Source organism: Pongo pygmaeus, chromosome 20 (assembly GCF_028885625.2).
Source record: "Pongo pygmaeus isolate AG05252 chromosome 20, NHGRI_mPonPyg2-v2.0_pri, whole genome shotgun sequence".
NCBI classification, from domain to species: Eukaryota; Metazoa; Chordata; class Mammalia; order Primates; family Hominidae; genus Pongo; species Pongo pygmaeus.
In genome coordinates, this window is record NC_072393.2 from 46,215,001 (window position 1) to 46,234,673 (window position 19,673).

Below are 19,673 nucleotides of genomic sequence, written 5' to 3' on the forward strand. Positions count from 1 at the left end.
GGGGTTTCACTATGTTAGCCAGGCTGGTCTCGGACTCCTGACCTCAGGTGATCCACCCACCTCGGCCTCCCAAAGTGCTCTGATTACAGGCCTGAGCCACCACGCCTGGCCTGATTTTTAATTTTTTATACAAATGGGGTCTTGCTATGTTGCTGAGGCTGGTGTGGAACTCCTGGCCTCGAGCAATCCTCCTGCCTCGGCCTCCCAAAGTGCTGCGATAATGGGCATGAGCCAGCATGCCTGGCCTGATTTTTCTATTCCTGATTACAGTCTTGTTAGCATGGAGCAAGAGTTGAGAACTGAAGTGCCCACCGAGACCAGATGGGCTGCATACACTGAGAGAACTGGGACCTCCTGTAAGAGGGCAGCGGCCACGCAGCCGCCACGATGGCAGCCTGGCAGGAATGGAGGTCCAGGGTTGCCGTATCATGTAATATTTCATAAGAAGCCAAAAATCTAAATTTTTTAAAGACAAAATCTTCCTATTTTAAAATATTGGCAACTGATTTACATTTTTATAAAACGCAGTGGGGGTGCAACCAAATATATCTCAGAGGCTGGGCTCAGTGGCTCATGCCTGTAATCCCAGCACTTTGGGAGGCCGAGGCGGGTAGATCACCTGAGGTCGGGAGTTCAAGACCAACCTGACCAACATGGAGAAACCCTGTCTCTATTAAATATATAAAATTAGTTGGGCGTGGTGGCGCATGCCTGTAATCCCAGCTACTCAGGAGGCTGAGGCAGGAGAATTGCTTGAATCTGGGAGGTGGAGGTTGCAGTGAGCCAAGATTACACCACTGCACTCCAGCCTGGGAGACAGAGGGAGACTCCATCTCAATAAATAAGTAAATAAATAAATAAATAAATAAATAAATAAAATATATGTATACACATATGCACACACACACATCCCCCAACCCCTACCTCTCTGAAGTATGAGTTCCCCAAACCGATGATTCCCCCAGAATCCACTGAAGAAAGCCAAATCTAGTCCAAATCCCTCTTTTTGCAAATGTGAAAACTGGGGTCCAAAGAGGGAGATGACCTCGAGAAGTCACCTGGCCAGTTATTAGTAGAGACAGGGTAGAACCCAGTTGTCCTCATTCTGGTACCACTCTGGGGATGCACTAAAGTTCCACTTTGGCTTTAGTACTAGCCAAAACCTGCTATTTGGCGTGGGCATCATCTGTTAGAAGGCAGAGGAATAAATACTCAATTTAGCATCTTTTCTGCCATCACTTTCTCAGGTATGATTGATGATCAGTATTCACGTAGGGTCCCCTCTTATCTAAACAGCACAAAACCCACATTGACACAAACAAGATATTTCCTTTGCATTTACTGTTAATATTTGCATATTTGTTTTCAAACTAGAGGTAAACATTCAAGGTGCAATTTAAAGTTAATACAGATAAGTAAATGTATATTTTCTACTGCTAGAGTAAGAAGCAATATTTTTTTAAAAAATTGTATTTTTAATTTTAGTGGGCACATAGCAGTTATATATATTTATGGGATAGATACTTTTGTGTTGCAGACAATCCAATTATACTCTTTTAATTATTTTAAAATGTGCAATCAGGCCAGGTGCAGTAGCTCATGCCTGTAATCCCAGCACTTTGGGAGGCCAAGGCGGGTGGATCACTTGAGTCCAGGAGTTTGAGACAAGCCTGGGCAACATGGCTAAACCCTGACTCTTCTAAAAATACAAAAACTAGCTGGGCATGGTGGTGCATGCCTGTAGTCCCAGCTATTCGCAAACCTGAGGTGGAAGGATGGCTTGAGCCTGGGAGGCAGAGGTTGCAGTGAGCCATGATCTCACACCACCGCACTCCAGCCTGGATTTTATACCGGGCAGACCCTGTATCAAAAAAAAGAGAGAAAAACAAGTACAATTAAATTATTATTGAATATAATCATCCTATTGTACTGATATCAAATACTAGATCTTATTCATTCTTTCCATATTTTGTACCCATTAACCATCACCCCTTCCCTTCACCCCACTATTGATAATGTTACAAAAGGTAAATTTTATGAAAAAGGAAATTATTGAGAGATTTCAAATGGTTGAAGGAGAAATAAACTGGAAATATACATCTTTATTCCTGAATTAATGGAAAACTTAATAGGAAACTTAATATTATTTAGTAATGGGATTTTAACAGTAACTGTACAGGCTAAGCTGCCAACAAATCGACTTAACAGTACAGTGGCTTAATGGAGAAGCTATTTCTCCCTCCCGGATAACCTCGAGATGATCAACACAGTTGGCAGGAAGACTTAGCTCAGAGAGGTCAGCGTAGATTCCAGGTTAATTTCATCTTGTATTCTGTAGACCTTGACCTTGGTTTTCCAGTTTATGGGAGTCAGGGGAAGAAAGAGGAAGGCCAGGCAGCAATTTTCTTTTTCTTTTTTAAACTTTATTTTTGGCCGGGCGAGGTGGCTCACGCCTGTAATCCTAGCACTTTGGGAGGCCGAGGGGGGGCGGATCACGAGGTCAGGAGATCGAGACCATCCTCGCTAACATGGTGAAACCCCGTCTCTACTAAAAAAAAACAAAAAAAATTAGCCGGGCATGGTGGCGGGTGCCTGTAGTCCCAGCTACTCAGGAGGCTGAGGCAGGAGAATGGCGTGAACCGGGGAGGCAAAGCTTGCAGTGAGCTGAGATCGTGCCACTGCACTCCAGGCTGGGCGACAGAGTGAGACTCCGTCTCAAAACAAACAAACAAACAAACAAACAAAAAACAAAAAAAACCACTTTATTTTAAAATAATTCATTTATTTGTTTTTTTGAGATGGAGTCTTGCTCTGTCACCCAGGCTGGAGTGTGGTGGCACGATTGCCACTCACTGCAACCTCTGCCTCCCGGGTTCAAGCAATTCTCCTGCCTCAGCCTCCCGAGTAGCTGGAATTACAGGCACCCACCACCACGCCTGGCTAATTTTTGTTTTTCTGGTAGAGATGGGGTTTCACCATGTCGGCCAGGCTGGTCTCGAACTCCTGACCTCAGGTGATCCACCTGCCTCAGCCTCCCAAAGTGCTGGGATTACAGGCGTGAGCCACAGTGCCTGGCCTAAACTTTATTATTTATTTATTTTGGAGGCAGAGTCTTGCTCTGTAGCCCAAGCTGGAGTGCAGTGGCACGCTCTTGGCTCACTGCAACCTCCATCTCCCTGGTTCAAGCGATTCTCATCCCTCAGCCTCCTGAGTAGCTGAGATTACAGATGTGCGCCACTAAGTCCTGCTAGTTTTTTGTATTTTTAGAGGAGACAGGGTTTCGCCAAGTTGCCCAGGCTGGTCTTGAACTCCTGAGCTCAGGCAATCCGCCTACCTTGGCCTCCCAAAGTGCCAGAATTACAGGTGTGAGCCACCGTGCCCGGCCTTTTTAAAACTTTAGATTATGAAATAATTACAGATTCACAGGAAGTCGCAAAGATAGTAGAGATGATAAAAAGACATGTAACTGGCTGGTTGTGGTGGCTCGAGCCTGTAATCTCAGCACTTTGGGAAGCGTACATGGGAGGATTGCTGGAGCACAGAAGGTTGAGACCAGCCTGGGCAACATCGTGAGACCCTTGTCTCTACAAAAATAAAAATAAAAAAATCAGACGGGCATGGTGGCATGTGCCTGTAACCCCAGCTACTCAGGAGGCTGAGGTGGGAGAATTGTGTAAGCCTGAGAGGTTGAGGCTGCAGTGAGCCACGATTGTGGCACTGCACTCAAGCCTAGGCGGCAGAGTGAGATTGTGACTCAAAAAAAAAAAAAAAAAGAGTAATTCTACTAAAAAATGTCCAAGGGATTTGAATGACGTTTCTCCAAAGATATACAACTGCCTGATGGAGCATGAAAAGATGCTCAACATCATTAGCCATTAGGGAAGTGCAAAAGAAAACCACAGTGAGGTACCACTTCACGCCCACTAGGATGGCCATAAAAAAAAAAAGAAAAAAAGTAGAGGGAAATGACCAAGCGCAGTGGCTAACACCTGTAATCCCAGCACTTTGGGAGGCCTAGGTGAGTGGATTCCTTGAGCCCAGGAGTTTGAGACCAGCCTGGGCAACATAGTGAGACCCATGTCTCCACACCAAATACAAAAATTAGCCAGGCCTGGTGGCATGCTCCTTTGGTCCCAGCTACTTGGGAGGCTGCAATGGGAGGATCACCTGAGGCTGGGAGGCAGAGGTTGCAATGAGCCAAGATTGCACCATTGCATTCCAGCCTGGGCAACGTAGTGAGACCCCCGTCTCAAGGGAAAAAAAAAAAGGAGGGGTTGGGAAATAGCAAGTGTTGGCAAAGATTTGGAGCCCTCACACATTGCTGGTGCAGCAACTTTTTTTTTTTTTTTTGAGACAGGGTCTGGCTCTGTCACCCTTGCTGGAGTGCAGTGGCATGAGCACAAGTCACTGCAGCCTCGACCTCCCAAGCTTAAGCGATCCTCCTGCCTCAGCCACTCAAGGAGCTGGGAGTACAGGGGCATTCCACCCTGCCTGGCTAATTTTTTGTATTTTTTTGTAGAGACAGAGTCTTCACCATGTTGCCCAGGCAGGTCTCAAACTCTTGAACTCCAGCAATCCACCTGCCTTGGCCTCCCAAAGTGCTGGGATTACAGGCATGAGCCACCATGCCTGGCCTATGGTGCAGCTACTTTGGAAAACAGTTTGACAGTTCCTTAAGGCCGGGCGCGATGGCTCATGCCTGTAATCCCAGCACTTTGGGAGGCTGAGACCATGGCTGTATTTATCCGTGTCCTCTCTGAACTGAGCTCTGTGAGGGCCCTGCTGTATTCACAGAGCCTTGAACAGGCACAGAGTGTGCATTCGAATATTTATTGAATGAATGACTAGAGCCAACTGGGGTAACAAGCAGGGAAGGCTTCCTGTGCAAGTGACATCTCAGGAAAACTTCAAGGGACAGGAAGGTTGTCACCAGGTGGGTGGCAGAGGGTAGGGGAAGGCATCCCAGGTAGGTGGAGACATGGCTGCTGAGGTTGGACTCTCTCTCTCTTTTTTTTTTTTTTGAGAAGGAGTCTTGCTCTATTGCCCAGGCTGGAGTGCAGTGGCGTGATCTCGGCTCACTGCAACCTCCGTCTCCCTGGTTCAAGCAATTCTCCTGCCTCAGTCTCCCGAGTAGCTGGGATTACAGGCATGCACCACCATGCCCGGTTAAGTTTTTTTTTTTGTATTTTTAGTAGAGACAGGGTTTCACCATATTGGCCAGGCTGGTCTTGAACTCCTGACTTTGTGATCTGCCCACCTCGGCCTTCCAAAGTGCTGGGATTACAGGCGTGAGCCACCGCACCCAGCCGACTCACTCTTTTTTTTTTTTTTTTTTTTTTTGAGATGGAGTCTTGCTCTGTCGCCCAGGCCGGAGTACAGTGATGCGATCTTGGCTCACCGCAGCCTCCGCCTCCCAGGTTCAAGCAATTCTCCTGCCTCAGCCTCTCCAGTAGCTGGGACTATGGGCGACCGCCACCATGTCCGGCTGCTTTTTGTATTTTTAGTAGAGACGGGGTTTCACCATATTGGCCAGGCTGGTCTCGAATTCCTACCTCAAGTGATCAGCCTGTGAGGCTGGACTCTTGCAGAGAGCTGGGCCTGAGCAGGCTTGGCTTGCGGAGGGCTGGGGTGAAGGTGGAAGCGCCTGGGGGCTCATCAGGGCCTGTCCTCCAGATGAGCGGGAAGCCGTGCAGAAGAAAACCTTCACCAAGTGGGTGAACTCGCACCTCGCCCGCGTGGGCTGCCACATCGGGGACCTCTATGTGGACCTGCGGGACGGCTTCGTACTCACGCGGCTCCTGGAAGTGCTGTCTGGGGAGCAGCTGGTGAGGGGGCCTGAAGGGCTGGGGCAGGGTTCCTCCCTGGGATCTCAGGCTGGGGGTTGGGCTTCTCTGGAAGGGCTGAACTGCAAGCAGGGGCCTGGCTCATGGGCGGGTGGAACGTGCTGGAAGGGCCCTGTGGGTAAGAGGTCCCTCTACTCGGGTGTGTGGGGCTGTGGCGCTGGGGTGGAGCTTGGTTGTGAGAAGCCTGGGCGCGTGGCTGGAACCGAAGCTGATGGCTCGCTAGCTACGGTTGCGAGGCGGGGCTTCGGTGGAAGGGGCCGGGCTCTGTTGCAAGGGACAAGGCCATTAGAGGGGTGAGGAGCTTTGTTAGAAGGGACTGGCCCGGGTTCTGAGCTAGCAGGGGCATGCTATAAAACAGGGGCAGAACTGTGTTGCGGGTTGGGGGTGGGTAGTGGATGAAGGTGCGGGGCTCTAGGCTAGGGGGCAGTGTTCGTTGGTAGGGTGACACCTGAGGTCGTGGGTGTCTAGGGACGCAGACGGTGTCCTGGGATGTGGCTTGTATGGGTTGGGGCTGTGTCTCTGGGCTTGAATGGGGTTTCATGTAAAAGCGTGGGATTCTTATGGGGTAGAGATTCGTTAAAGGACTGGAGCCTGGATCTCAAGGAATTGTGAGGGGCATGGCTATAGAATAGGAACAAACAGCTGGGCGGTGTGGCTCATGCCTGTAATCTCAGCACTTTGGGGGGCCAAGACGGGAGGAACACTTGAGCCCAGGAGTTTCAGAACAGCCCGGGCAACATAATGAGACCCCCGTCTCTACGGTTTGTTTGTTTAAATTAACCAGGCGTGGTGGCGCAGGCCTGTAGTCCCAAGTACCCAGGAGGTTGAGGCGAGAGGATCGATTGAGCCTGGGAGGTCGAGGCTGCAGTGAGCGATGATTGCACCACTGCTCTGCAGCCTGGGCGACAAAGCGAGACTCTGTTTCTCTCTCTTTTTTCTTAATTTTTTTAATTCTTTTAAAGAGATACGAGGCGTCACTATGTCGCCCAGGCCGATCTAGAACTCCTGGACTCAAGCGATCCTCCAGCCTCGGCCTCCCAAAGTGCTGGGATTAGAGGCGTGAGCAACTGCGCCCGGCAGAGACCCTGTCTCAAAACAAACAAACAAACAAACAAAAAACCCCGAGCGCTGTGGTGAGACCCGTTTCTACAAAAAATTTTTTAAAAAATCAAAAAGCATTAGCCGGGTGTGGTGGCGGGCACCGGTAGTCCCAGCTGCTCAGGAGGCTGAGGCAGGAGAATCGCTTGAACCCAGGAGGCAGAGGTTGCAGTGAGTCAAGATTGCGCCACTGCAGTCCAGTCTGGGCGACAGAGTGAGACTCCTTTTCAAAAACAACAACAAAAGCAAAAAAAAAAAAAAAAAGATAGGAACCAACGCTGTTGGAAGGAATTGAGCTATAAACAAGGGGAAGAGCACTGGGGCAGGGCGGAGCTTGATTGGGATGGGCGTGGTTTTAGGTAGGGACCCGAAAGGGAAGCAGCGAGGGGTGTGACGCAGGAGTTTTTGTTTGTTTGTTTGAAACGAAGTCTCGCTCCCTCACCCAAGCTGGAGTGCAGTGGCGCGATCTCAGCTCAACTGCAGCCTCCGCTTCCCGGGTTCAAAGGATTCTCCTGCCTCAGCCTCCCGAGTACCTAGGATTGCGGGAGCGCGCTACCAAGCCCGGCTAATTTTTGCATTTTTAGTTACAGACAGTGTTTCGCCATGTTGGCCAGGCTGGTCTCGAACTCCTCGCCTCAAGTGACCCACCCGCCTCGGCCTCCCAAAGTGCTGGGATTACAGGATTGAGCCACTACGGAGGGGCGGCCATGGGATTAGTGGCAAAACATTGGTAGAGAGGGATCCAATGGCAGGGCCAGGGCTGAGACTATGGGCTAGGAGGGCGGGGCTTCATGATAGGGGGCGTGGTTATCAGGTTCAAAGTGGGGCGCCCGTGGAAGGGGCAGAGCCAGGGACGTGAATAAACCTTGAAGGGATGTGATTCTTTAAAGGGTCTGGCTATGGGAAGAGACAGGGCTTCTTTAGAAGGATTGAGTCCTGTGTCTTGGATAAAATGAGAGGAGGACGGCCTGATCCTGGACACTCAGGGGGCGTGGCCATGGGAGGCGGGCTTCTTTGGAAGCAGCGGGGCCGAGGGCGCCATGCTCCTGTCTGTCCAGACCCCCGATCGCCCACCGCCCCTGTCGCCCTAGCCCAGGCCCACGCGCGGCCGCATGCGGATCCACTCACTGGAGAACGTGGACAAGGCGCTTCAGTTTCTGAAGGAGCAGCGCGTGCACCTGGAGAACGTGGGTTCGCATGACATCGTGGATGGGAATCACCGGCTGACGCTGGGGCTGGTCTGGACCATCATCCTGCGCTTCCAGGTGACCCTCGAGTGGCCCCTGCCAAGCCCCGCCACGTGGGACTTAGGAAGGCGTTCCCCACCATTTACCCATTCATGCATTCCTTCCAATAATATCCTTAATATGCTGGAATCCTATTCCAGGTGGTAGGGATGAAAATAATGATAAAAATAATTGTCATGATCACCACCATCACGATAATCATTTTGTATCGACCCTGTTCCAAGCACTGTTCTAAGCACTTGACATTTAATACACACAACAACCCCATAAATTAGATACTATTTAGTACCCCGTTTTACCAGTGAGGAAATGAAAGCCCAGATAGGTGGTGTCATCTGCCCAAGATCACATATAGCTGGGCGTTGGAGTTGAAATTCGAATCCAGGCAATCTTGATCCAGTATAGAGACAAATAGACAAAGATGTGCCTTTTAGGAGCTTACACTGTGGTGAGGAAGACAGATAATAAATACATAAATATGTAAAGAAGTCATGTATGGAAAAAGGACCAGTTCTAGTTAGAGAAGTTTAAAAAGCTATGCAGGGCCAAGTGAAGTGGCCTGTAATCCCAGCACTTTGGGAGGCTGAGATGGGAGGAACACTGAGGCCAGGAGTTTGAGACCAGCCTGGCCAACATAATGAGACCTTAGAAAAATTTTAAAAATTAGCCAGGCATGGTGGTGCGTGCCTGTGGTCCCAGCTACTCAGGAGGCTGAGGCAGGAGGATCACTTGAGCCCAGTAGTGTGAGGCTGCCGTGAGCTATGATCGTGCCACTGCACTCCAGCCTGGGCAACAGTGAGACCATGACTAAAAAAAAAAAAAAGCTACCAGAAAAATACAGATGATGATAAAACAGTAATAGGAATATAAAATGTCAGTTGGTGGTGTTGAGATTTTAGATATGGTGGTCAGAAAAGTGCTGTCTGGGAAGTTGATGGCTCAATGACATACAAAGATGAAGACAGAATGCATTTCAGGCAGGGGGCACAGCAGATGCAAAGTCTGCTGAGGTAGAAATGAGCTTGGCATGTTGGAAATACAGGAGGAAGAGCAGTGTGGCTAGAGAATGGGAGGCAATGGGAGACATGGAGGAGCTGATGCTCAGGGGATGGAAGGGGCTAGGTGATCTATGATGAGTAATTTGGATTTTATTCTGTCTGAGATGGGGAGAGGTTGCAACATTTTATCAAGGGGAGGTGCATACAAGTTTAGAAAAATAGATCCCTTTGGCTGGGCATGGTGGCTCATGCCCATAATCCCAGCACTTTGGGAGGCTGAGGCAAGAGGATTACCTGAGTTTAGGAGTTCGAGACCAGCTTGGCCAACATGGTGAAACCCCGTCTCTACTAAAAATACAGAAATTAACTGCACTTCCTGGTGCACGCCTGTAATCCCAGCGACTCAGGAGGCTGAGGCAGGAGAATGTGAGCCAAGACCACACCACTGCACTCCACTCCAGCCTGGGTAATAGACAGAGACTCTGTCTCAAAAAAAAAAAAAAAAAAAAAAAAAAAAAAGTGGCCAGTCTTGGTGGCTCACGCCTGTAATCCCAGCACTCTGAGAGGCTGAGGCAGGTGGATCACCTGAGGTCAGGAGTTCGAGACCAGCCTGACTAACATGGAGAAACCCTATCTCTACTAAAAATACCAAATTAGCTGGGCATGGTGGCACATGCCTGTAATCCCAGCTACTAGGGAGGCTGAGGCAGGAGAATCGCTTGAACCTGGGAGGTGGAGGTTGTGGTGAGCTGAGATCACACCATTGCATTCCAGCCTGGGCAACAAGAGTGAAACTCTATCAAAAAAAAAAAAAAAAAACAAAGAAAGATCCCTCTGGGTTGGAGGTATTCACCAACATTGGGAGCTGAGAGCCCAGGGAGGAGGATGGAGTTGGACCAGGGTGGGACTATGGGGAGGCAAAAAGGGGCAGGTGGGAAAGACACTCAGGGAGTGGAGTGGACAGGCCTTACAGGAGGGGAGAGGGAGAGGGTGTCTAGGGAAAGACTCAGAGCTCTGGCCTGGGGACTGGAGGATGATGGGGCTGCCCTGAGGCAGGGACAGGGAGAAGGAGCAGGTTTGAGGAACACCCTGAGGCCAGTTTGAGATGGGTCCAGTGGTTATGGGTCTAGGACATTGGAGTTGGGGATGTTGCAGGTAGATGGAACAGCCAGTGCTAAAGGACCAAGGAGGGAGGATGCTTGTGATTCAGGGAAAAGGCCAGCAGGTATGGAGTGGAGTGAGCTGTTGAAGATGAGGTCATCAACTTACTGATGGGAGATCATAGGAACTTTTACTTTTACCTTGAATGAAACAGAGATACGGAGGGTGTTGAAAAGAGGAGCAAGGATCTGATTTGAGTGTTCGCAGGGTCCCTCTCTGCCATGTGGGGAACAGACTGCCGATGCAGGAGTGGGGAGATCAGCATGAAGGCCACCGCACTAGCCTAGGCAGGAGACGGCAGTGCCTTAGACCAGGAAAGTGGCCCAGATGCTCAGTTTGGAGGCTTCCTTGGAAACAGAGACCTGAGTCCTAACTGCTCCCCTAATTGTGGATGTCCTGGCCCTCAGGACTTATCCTCACACTCCTGAATCCCCACCCCCAGCCAGAAGCTGCCTCCCCCATCTCCTCTGTCACCTGCCACCTTCTCTGGTAGCAGATGTTGGGTGGGGGGCATTCGAAGCCTCAAGCTCTCCAGGCCCTGGTAGCCATTTTTTGTATCTTCACAGATTCAAGTCATCAAAATTGAGACTGAGGACAACAGAGAGACACGCTCAGCCAAGGATGCTCTGCTCTTGTGGTGTCAGATGAAGACAGCTGGGTAAGCACCCCCACCACCTTCCTTAGGAGGTTAGGCAAGTGGTCCCCTAACCTCTGCAATTCCTTCCCAGACAAGAGCTCAAGGGGCAGCCCATGTCCTCAGGGTCAAAAAGTTACATCTGAAACTAACCAGCTGGTAAATAAAATATGTCCACTTCTCCAGCCTTGACTAATAATCCTTCCTAACATGCTGGAAGGCCAAGTTCAAATTTCTTTATTTACTTAGAGACAGGGTCTTGCTCTGTCACCCAGGCTGGAGTGCAGTGGCATGCACTGAATAGCTCACTGAAGCCTTGACCGCCTAGGTTCCAATGATCCTTACTCCTCAGCCTCCCAAGTAGCTGGGACCACTGCACCCCACCCAGTTTCAAATGTAGAACTCTTGGCCTCACTGGGGACAGTGTCTCATGCCTGTCACTTCGGGAGAATGAGGTGGAAGGATTACTTGAGGCTAGGACTTTGAGACCAGCCTAGGCAACATAGCAAGACCCCATCTCTACAAAAAGTTGTGGGGTTTTTTGTTTGTTTGCTTGTTTGTTGTTGTTGTTGTTGTTTTTTAATCACAGGCATGGTGGCACATGCCTGTAGTCGTAGCTTCTCAGGTTCCCAGGAGGCTGAGATGGGAAGATCGTTTGAGTCCAGGAGTTCAAGGTGCAGTGAGCTACGATCATGCCACTGCACTCCAGCTTGGGCTACAGAGCAAGACCCTGTCTTGAAAATAAATAACAAACACATAAATAAATAAACAAACAAATAAATAAATAAAAATAAAATAGAACTCTTGGACTCCTCAGAGACCAATGCTGGAAAGAGATGAACTGTCCCCAGCCTGCTCTCTTCTCTCTCTCCCCCATCCCATTTCATCCTACATTTCAAGAGATCTCACATTCACCTATGTGGACCCTCAGCGCTATGTCCAAGCTCTGGCCACCCTCTCCCGCTGTGAGCATCACCCTTCTGCCTCACAGGGCATACACAGGAAAGTTCAAAGTCCTTGGTCGCTTCAGTGTGGCTGAGCTGGTGGCGGGGTGGGGTGCAGGCTCTACTGGGAAGGTTCCCTTTGGCCCCAAACTCTCTGCCCTGCAGGGAGCAGTAAGACCTGAAACTCAATTGTCCTCTGTAGAGCAGCCCCTGGGAGCACAGAGGGAGGGCCAAGTATGGGATGGAGGTGGGCTTCTCTGACTGTCATCCTTCTGGGCTGTCTGTCTTGCAAGGGAGATCGTGGGGACTTTTGCCATCTGTTTCTCCATGTGTCTATCTCTATATCTGCTTTTCCTTGTACTTATCTCTGCTGTCCCTCCTTCCCTCCTTCCCTTTTCCCTTCTTTCATGTCTTCTTTCTCTCTCCTCTCCTTTCCCTCCCCATCTCTGTCTATATCTTGCTCTCTCCCTGTCTTGCTATCTCTCTCCTTCCTCTCTCTCTCCTTCCCTCTCTTCTCTCTTCTTTCTTTTGCTTCTCTTTTTCTCTCCTCTCCTGCTATCTATCTATCTATCTATCTTCTATCAATCTATATATCTATCATCTATCAACCTATATCAACCTATATCTATCAACCTATATCATCTATCAACCTATATCATCTATCAACCTATATCAACCTATATCTATTATGTATGTATGTATGTATGTATGTATATATGTATGTATGTATGTATGTATCTATCTATCTATCTCCTATCAATCTCTATCTATCTATCTTCTATCAATCTATATATATCATCTATCAACCTATATCTATTATCTATCATCTATCTATGTATCTACCTATTTCTCTCTCTACCCACCATCTATCACCTATCTATCTATCTATCATCTATCTGTGTATCTACCTATCTCTCTCTCTACCTACCCAACACCCACCCATCCATCCATCTTTCTATGTTCTGCCCCCTCTCTCTCATCTTCCTTCCCTATCATTCGGTCTCCCTCTTTTTCCCCTTTCTTCCCTCCTAACTCTCCCCATCTCTGCCTCTGTCTCTCCCTTCACCCTTCCAGTTACCCTGAGGTAAACATCCAGAATTTCACCACCAGCTGGCGGGATGGCTTGGCCTTCAATGCCCTCATTCACCGGCACAGGTACCACCTGGCCTGGGGCAGCCCAGTTCTGCCCTTCACCTCCCCCATATCCCCGCAGCTGCACACCTGTACATGTACGTGTGTAGATGGCACGCACAGACATAAAGACCCATCCCTTCACCTGTACACAAATACACTTTTCTTTCCCTTCACACACATGCCTTGCACATTTACACACATGAACACACACCCACACAGGCTCCTGTCCAGGCCACATACCCTGTGCACGCATGGACACACATGAGCCCTCGCACAGATGCGTGCACACACACAGATACCCACGCACGTGCACAGCCTGCCCGCAGGGTAGGGAGCTCGCTCCCCTGTCACTGTCATGCTGCTGTGTACCCAGCACCTCCTCCTATCAGAAAATGCTTTCTCAGGCCAGGCGCGGTGGCTCACGCTTGTAATCCCTGCACTTTGGGAGGCCAAGGTGGGAGGATCACCTGATGTTAGGAGTTCAAGACCAGCCTGGCCAACATGGCAAAACCCTGTCTCTGCTAAAAATAAAAATAAAAAATTAGCCAGGTGTGGTGGTGCGCCCCTGTAATCCCAGCTACTGGGGAGGCTGAGGCAGGAGAATCGCTTGAACCTAGGAGGCGGAGGTTGCAATGAGCTGAGATTGTGCCACTGCACTCCAGCCTGGGCAACAGAGTGAGACTCCACCCCCAACCCCCGCCCCCCAAAAAAAAGAAAGAAAAAAAAAGAAAACACTTCCTCAAAGTGAGCCCCTAGTGTTCCCGTCCCTGTACACCCACAGATTCATACCTTGGGGCCTGACATTGAAATGGCTAAGGGTCAGATACCCACACAAATTAGACACACATCATGATCATTCACACGACATATTGGGGAAACTGAGACTCAGGCGCAGGAAGGGGCTTGTGGTGGTATAGCTGAAGCCAGAACCCAGCTTTTTCTGTTGTGGACACCTGTCCACTCACAGTCCCTGCCTCTCACACCTACACACACTCGTACACACATGGGGAGACCCAGACCCACCTCCATACACAGAAACTCACAAGCTGCCCCAGGGTCATCCTCACACTAGGTGACATTTGCTCAGTGTTTTCTATGCACAGGCACTGTTCTAAGTGCTTCCCACTAAAACATTCAATATGTCCAATCCACCTGTGGGCAGGTGCTATTTTTATTTATTTATTTATTTTGAGGGTGAGTCTCACTCTGTCGCCCAGGCTAGAGTGCAGTGGCACGATCTCGGCTCACTGCAACCTCTGCTTCCCAGATTCAAGTGATTCTCCTGCCTCAGCCTCCTGAGTAGCTAGGATTACAGGCGCCTACCACCACACCTGGATAATTGTTGTATTTTTAGTAAAGATGAGGTTTCACCATGTTGGCCAGGCTGGTCTTGAACTCCTGACCTCAGGTGATCCACCCACTTCGGCCACCCAAGTAGCTGGGATTACAGGCATGTGCCACCATGACTGGCTAATTGTGTTTGTTTAGTGGAGATGGGGTTTCACCATTTGGGCCAGGCTAGTTTCAAACTCCTGACCTCAAGTGATCTGCCCAACTCAGCCTCCCAAAGTGCTGGGATTACAGGGATGAGCCACCATGCCCGGCTGGCAGGTGCTATTATTATCCCCATTTTAGAGGAAACCAAAGCACAGAGAAACGCAGTAGCTCACCTAGAGTGACACAACCAGGATGTGACCAAGCTGGGGCTCAAGCTCTGATGAACTGGCTCTGGTCCTCACACTTCTAACCACTGCATAACTCTACATAAGAATCCCCAAAGTAAGCATATGTGTGTCAGAGGTACATGTGTCCTGGCCAGACGCAGTGGCTCACACCTGTAATCCCAGCACTTTGGGAGGCCTAGGCAGGTGGATCACTTGAGGTCAGGAGTTCGAGACCAGCCTGGCCAACATGGTGAAACCCTGTCTCTACTAAAAATATAAAAATTAGCAGGGCATGGTGGTGCACACCTGCAATCCCAGCTACTTGGGAGGGTGAGGCAGGAGAATTGCTTGAACCTCGGAGGTTGAGGTTTCAGTGAGCTGGGATGGGATCACGCCCCTGCACTCCAGCCTGGATGACAGAGCGAGACTCCATCTCAAAAAAAAAAAAAAAAAAAAAAGAAGTACAAGTGTCCTCACGCAACACACATAAGGGCTGTACACACTTGTATTGTCATATGATTTCACAGAGACATACACAGGCAGGCACCGTGTGGGCTCATCTCTTCCAAGCAAACTCAGGCTGGCCTGCCCATTCGTCTGTGTGCACAGGCCGGCCCAGCAACAAATGCACATGCACACACACATTCCCTGGAACCCACAGAGACCCACAGAGACATGCCCGCATCCATCACACTCACATCACAGCTAAATGCTGCACAGCACACACAGCTTGCTCCTTGGCTAGACTGTGCCCTTCTGCCCATTGCCCTGGGCGGTGCTCAGACAAGGGTGGCTTCTTCCCTGATTGCCCGCCGGCTCTGGAGCCTGCCTGCTGCCTGCCTGCTCTGTGCCCCTGCCCAGGCCTGATCTCGTGGACTTCAGCAAACTCACCAAGTCCAACGCCAACTACAACCTGCAGAGAGCCTTCCGCACAGCTGAGCAGCACCTGGGGCTGGCGCGGCTGCTGGATCCTGAAGGTGAGCCTCACGCGGGCCCAGCCCAGACTTCCTCTTGGGGGACTCCCAACCCCAATGCCATGTCAGACTCAAGTCCATCCCACCCCAGCACCATCCCAAATCCTGAGGCCTCTCCAAATCCCAACTCTCTCCTCAGCCTCCTCCCCTTGTGCCTCCCCTTCCTCATGTGCGATCCCTCCCACATCCCATCCTCACACCTCTTCCTCTCTCATCCCCAACCCTGTCCCAACATAACCCCTCCTCTTCCCCATTCTCAATTTCCACCCATCCCCAACACCCTCCCCAACCCCGCTTTCAACCATCTCCCCGCCAACCAGCTCCCGCTCCCCTACCCCAGCCCTAAACCCAATGGCATCTCCAATGCCATCCCCACCCCTAACGCCAACCCCATCTTCAAGTGTCTCCATCCCCACCATATCTTTGGCTCCAGCTCCATTCCTATCCCCACCCTAATCCATTTCCAACCTCATTTTGCCCTAGCCCATCCCCATGTCTATCTCTCCCACAACTCCATCCTCATCTTCAGCTGCTTTTCCATTTCCAGTCTATCCCTAACCCCATCCCTGACTTCAGCCTCAGCCCCAATCGAGGATCAGCCCTGACACCCATCTCTCATCCCGAATCAAAACTGCTCCCTTCCTCTGAGCTCAACTATGTGCCAAACACATGGCTGGAAGCTTTATCAGAGCTGTTCACTTTCATCTTCACACTGACCTGGTTAGAGAGAATTTATCAACCCTGTTTTATTTTATTTATTTATTTTATTTATTTATTTATTTATTTTGAGACAGAGTCTCGCTCTGTCACCCAGGCTGGAGTGCAGTGGCGTGATCTCGGCTCACTGCAAGCTCCGCCTCCCGGGTTCACGCCATTCTCCTGCCTCAGCCTCCCAAGTAGCTTGGACTACAGGCGCCCGCCACCACGCCCGGCTACTTTTTTGTATTTTTAGTAGAGACGGGGTTTCACCGTGTTAGCCAGGATGGTCTCGATCTCCTGACCTCATGATCCACCCCCTCGGCCTCCCAAAGTGCTGGGATTACAGGTGTGAACCACCTGGCCCGGCCTATTTATTTAATTTTTGAGATGGGGTCTGGCTCCATTGCCCAGGCTGGAGTGCAGTGGTGCGATCTCGGCTCACAGCAACCTCCACCTCCCAGGCTCAAGTGATTCTCCCATCTCAGCCTCCTAAGTAGCTGGGACTACAGGCATGCGCCATCACACCTGGCTAATTTTTGTATTTTTAGTAGAGATGGGGTTTCACTATGTTGCCCAGGCTGGTCTCAAACTCCAGACCTCGGGTGATCTGCCCACTTCAGCCTCCTAAGGTGCTGGAATTATAGGTGTGAGCCACAGCGCCTGGCTATTTTATTTTATTTATTTATTTACTTATTTATTATTCTTATGTTTATGTATTTATTTATTTGAGACAGAGTCTCGCTCTGTCACTCAGACTGGAGTGCAGTGGGAGCGATCCTAGCTCACTGCAACCTCTGCCTCCCGGGTTCAAGTGATTCTCCTGCCTCAGCCTCCCAAGTAACTGGGACTACAGGTGCATGCCACCAAGCCTGGCTATTTTTTTTTTTTTTTGTATTTTTAGCAGAGATGGGGTTTCACCATTGTTGGCCAGGCTAGTCTCAAACTCCTGACCTCAAGCGATCTGCTCACCTCGTCCTCCCAAAGAGCTGGGATTACAGGCGTGAGCCACCACACCTGGCTTACTTATTTATTTTTTTATCCAACTGAATTTAATATTTAAACCCTGTTTAATTATTATTATTATGTTTGAAATGGGGTCTCACTGTGTTGCCCAGGCTGGAGTGCAGTGGCCTGATCTTGGCTCACTACAGCTTCAACCTTCTGTGCTCAAGCAATCCTCTCACCTCAGCCCCCTGAGGAGCTGGGGCTATAGGTGTGCACGACCATGCTCAGCTAATTTTTGATTTTTTTTTTTTGTAGAGGTGGGGTCTCGCTATGTTGCCCAGGCTGGTCTCAAACTACTGGACTCAAGCGATCCTCCCACCTTGGCCTCCCAAAGTGCCTGGTATTACAGGCCTGAGCCACATGCCTGGCTTAACCTGTCTTCTAAAGTGATGAGAATGACAGCTCAGGGATGTCGTCACTTGCCCAGCATCACACTGAAAATCAGGAAACCAGACCTTATGGCTCCAGAATTCATGGTCTTAATCAGTCCTCTTATAGCTGTAACCCTGCCTCTTATAGCTGTATCCTGTGCTCAGTGCCTGGTATGTAGTAGGTGCTAATGGATGTCAGTTGGACAAGGCAGTGAAGAATAAAGGCCAGGTATACTGTTGTGCATCCAGTGGGTAAATTAAAATGATATCAGTCAGTCATGGTGATGGCTCATGCCTGTAATCCCAGCACTTTGGGAGGCTAAGGCAGGAGGATCGCTTCAGGCCAGAAGTTCAGGACCAGCCTGGGCAACATAGTGAAATCCCATCTCTACAAAAAAAAAAAAAAAGAAAAGAAAAATCTTAGCTGAGCCGTGTGGCACACACCTGTAGTCCCAGCTACACAGGAGGCCAAGGCAGGAGGATCACTTGAGCCCAGGAGTTCGAGGCTGTAGTGAGCTCTGATTACAACACTGCACCCCAGATCCCAACTCAAAAAGCAAAAAACAATGACCAATTAAAATGATGTTAGAATTTGTTGAGTTTCCCCTCTGTGCCAGGCTAGTCTTTCTAATACTTACATTGTTCCCAGGAGGCAGGAACCATGATAATCTTTATTATAACAATGGGGAAACTGAGGCTTAGAGAAGCTAGGTTATTTTCTAAGGACATGCAGTGAGTAAGTGTTGAACTGGGATCCAAGTGCATGCTGCCTCCAAAGCCTATGTTCTTCACATCAAGCCTCGTGCACCATTTGCAAGCTAACTAAATTTTAATTTAGCACCTACTGTGTGCTGGGTAAGACAGAACAGTGATAAAGAAGATAGGCATATGGCTGGGCATAGTGGCCCACGCCTGTAGTACCAGCACTATGGGAGGCTGAGGCAGGAGTATTGTTTCAGCCCAAGAGCTCAAGACCAGCCTGGGCAACACAGAGAGACCCTGTCTATGTTTTATAAAAAGAAAAAGTCCATTAAAAAAATTACAAAAAATTAGCCGGGCATGGTGGTGTGTGCCTGTAATCTCAGCTACTTGGGAGGCTGAGGCACGAGAATTGCTTGAACCTGGGAGGCAGAAGTTGTGGTGGGCCAAGATCATGCCATTGCACTCCAGCCTGGGCAATAGCTTGAGACTCTGTCTCAAAAAAAAAAAGAAAGGAAAAGAAAAGAAAGGAAACGAAAGCAAAAGAAAGAAAACAGACATAGTGTTTGTCCTCATGAAGCTCAAGCTCTAGATAATGACATAATCACATAAGTGAATATGTAATTACAAATTGTGATACATTCTGGAAAGGACATCATAAGATGCTAAGAGGAGAATAACATGAGGATTATCAACTATAGACAGGGTGAACATGGAGGCTTGTCTAAGGAAATGTGAGTTGAGCCAGGCATGGTGGTGCACACCTTTAGTTCTGACTACTCAGGAGGCTGAGGTGGGAGGATTGCTTGAATCTAGGAGCTCGAGGCTGCAGTGAGCTATGATTGCACCACTGCGCAATCAGCCTGGACAACGGAGCCAGACTCAATCTCTTAAAAAAAAAAAAAAAGTAAAAAGTTGAGTTGAGCTCTGCAGAATAAGTGGGAATTAGGAACACAGAAGAGGAACAGTGCTCCAGACAGTGAGAACAGCACATGCAAAGGCCCTGAGGTGGAAGGTAGATAGGTGTGTTCAAGAAACAAGTATAGGCAAGGTGCGGTGGCTCACATCTGTAATCCCAGCACTTTGGGAGGCCAAGGTGGGCAGATCACCTGAGGTCAGGGGTTCGAGACCAGCCTGACCAACATGGTGAAGCCCTGTGTCTACTAAAAATATAAAATTAGCCGGGCATGGTGGTGCATGTC

General features: G+C 49.5%; 1 protein-coding gene across 4 annotated transcripts in view; it reads left to right on the plus strand.

Moving 5' to 3' along the window:
• SPTBN4 (spectrin beta, non-erythrocytic 4) overlaps positions 1-19,673 on the plus strand; it is a 112,517-nt gene that overhangs the window by 19,025 nt on the left and 73,819 nt on the right. For all 4 annotated transcript variants that reach the window (XM_054462869.2, XM_054462871.2, XM_054462870.2 and 1 more), the window contains exons 3-7: positions 5,674-5,825; positions 8,033-8,206; positions 10,914-11,005; positions 13,000-13,080; positions 15,585-15,700. In XM_054462869.2, the coding sequence (XP_054318844.2) occupies positions 5,674-5,825; positions 8,033-8,206; positions 10,914-11,005; positions 13,000-13,080; positions 15,585-15,700 (615 nt within the window). The remainder of the gene's footprint in view (positions 1-5,673; positions 5,826-8,032; positions 8,207-10,913; positions 11,006-12,999; positions 13,081-15,584; positions 15,701-19,673) is intronic.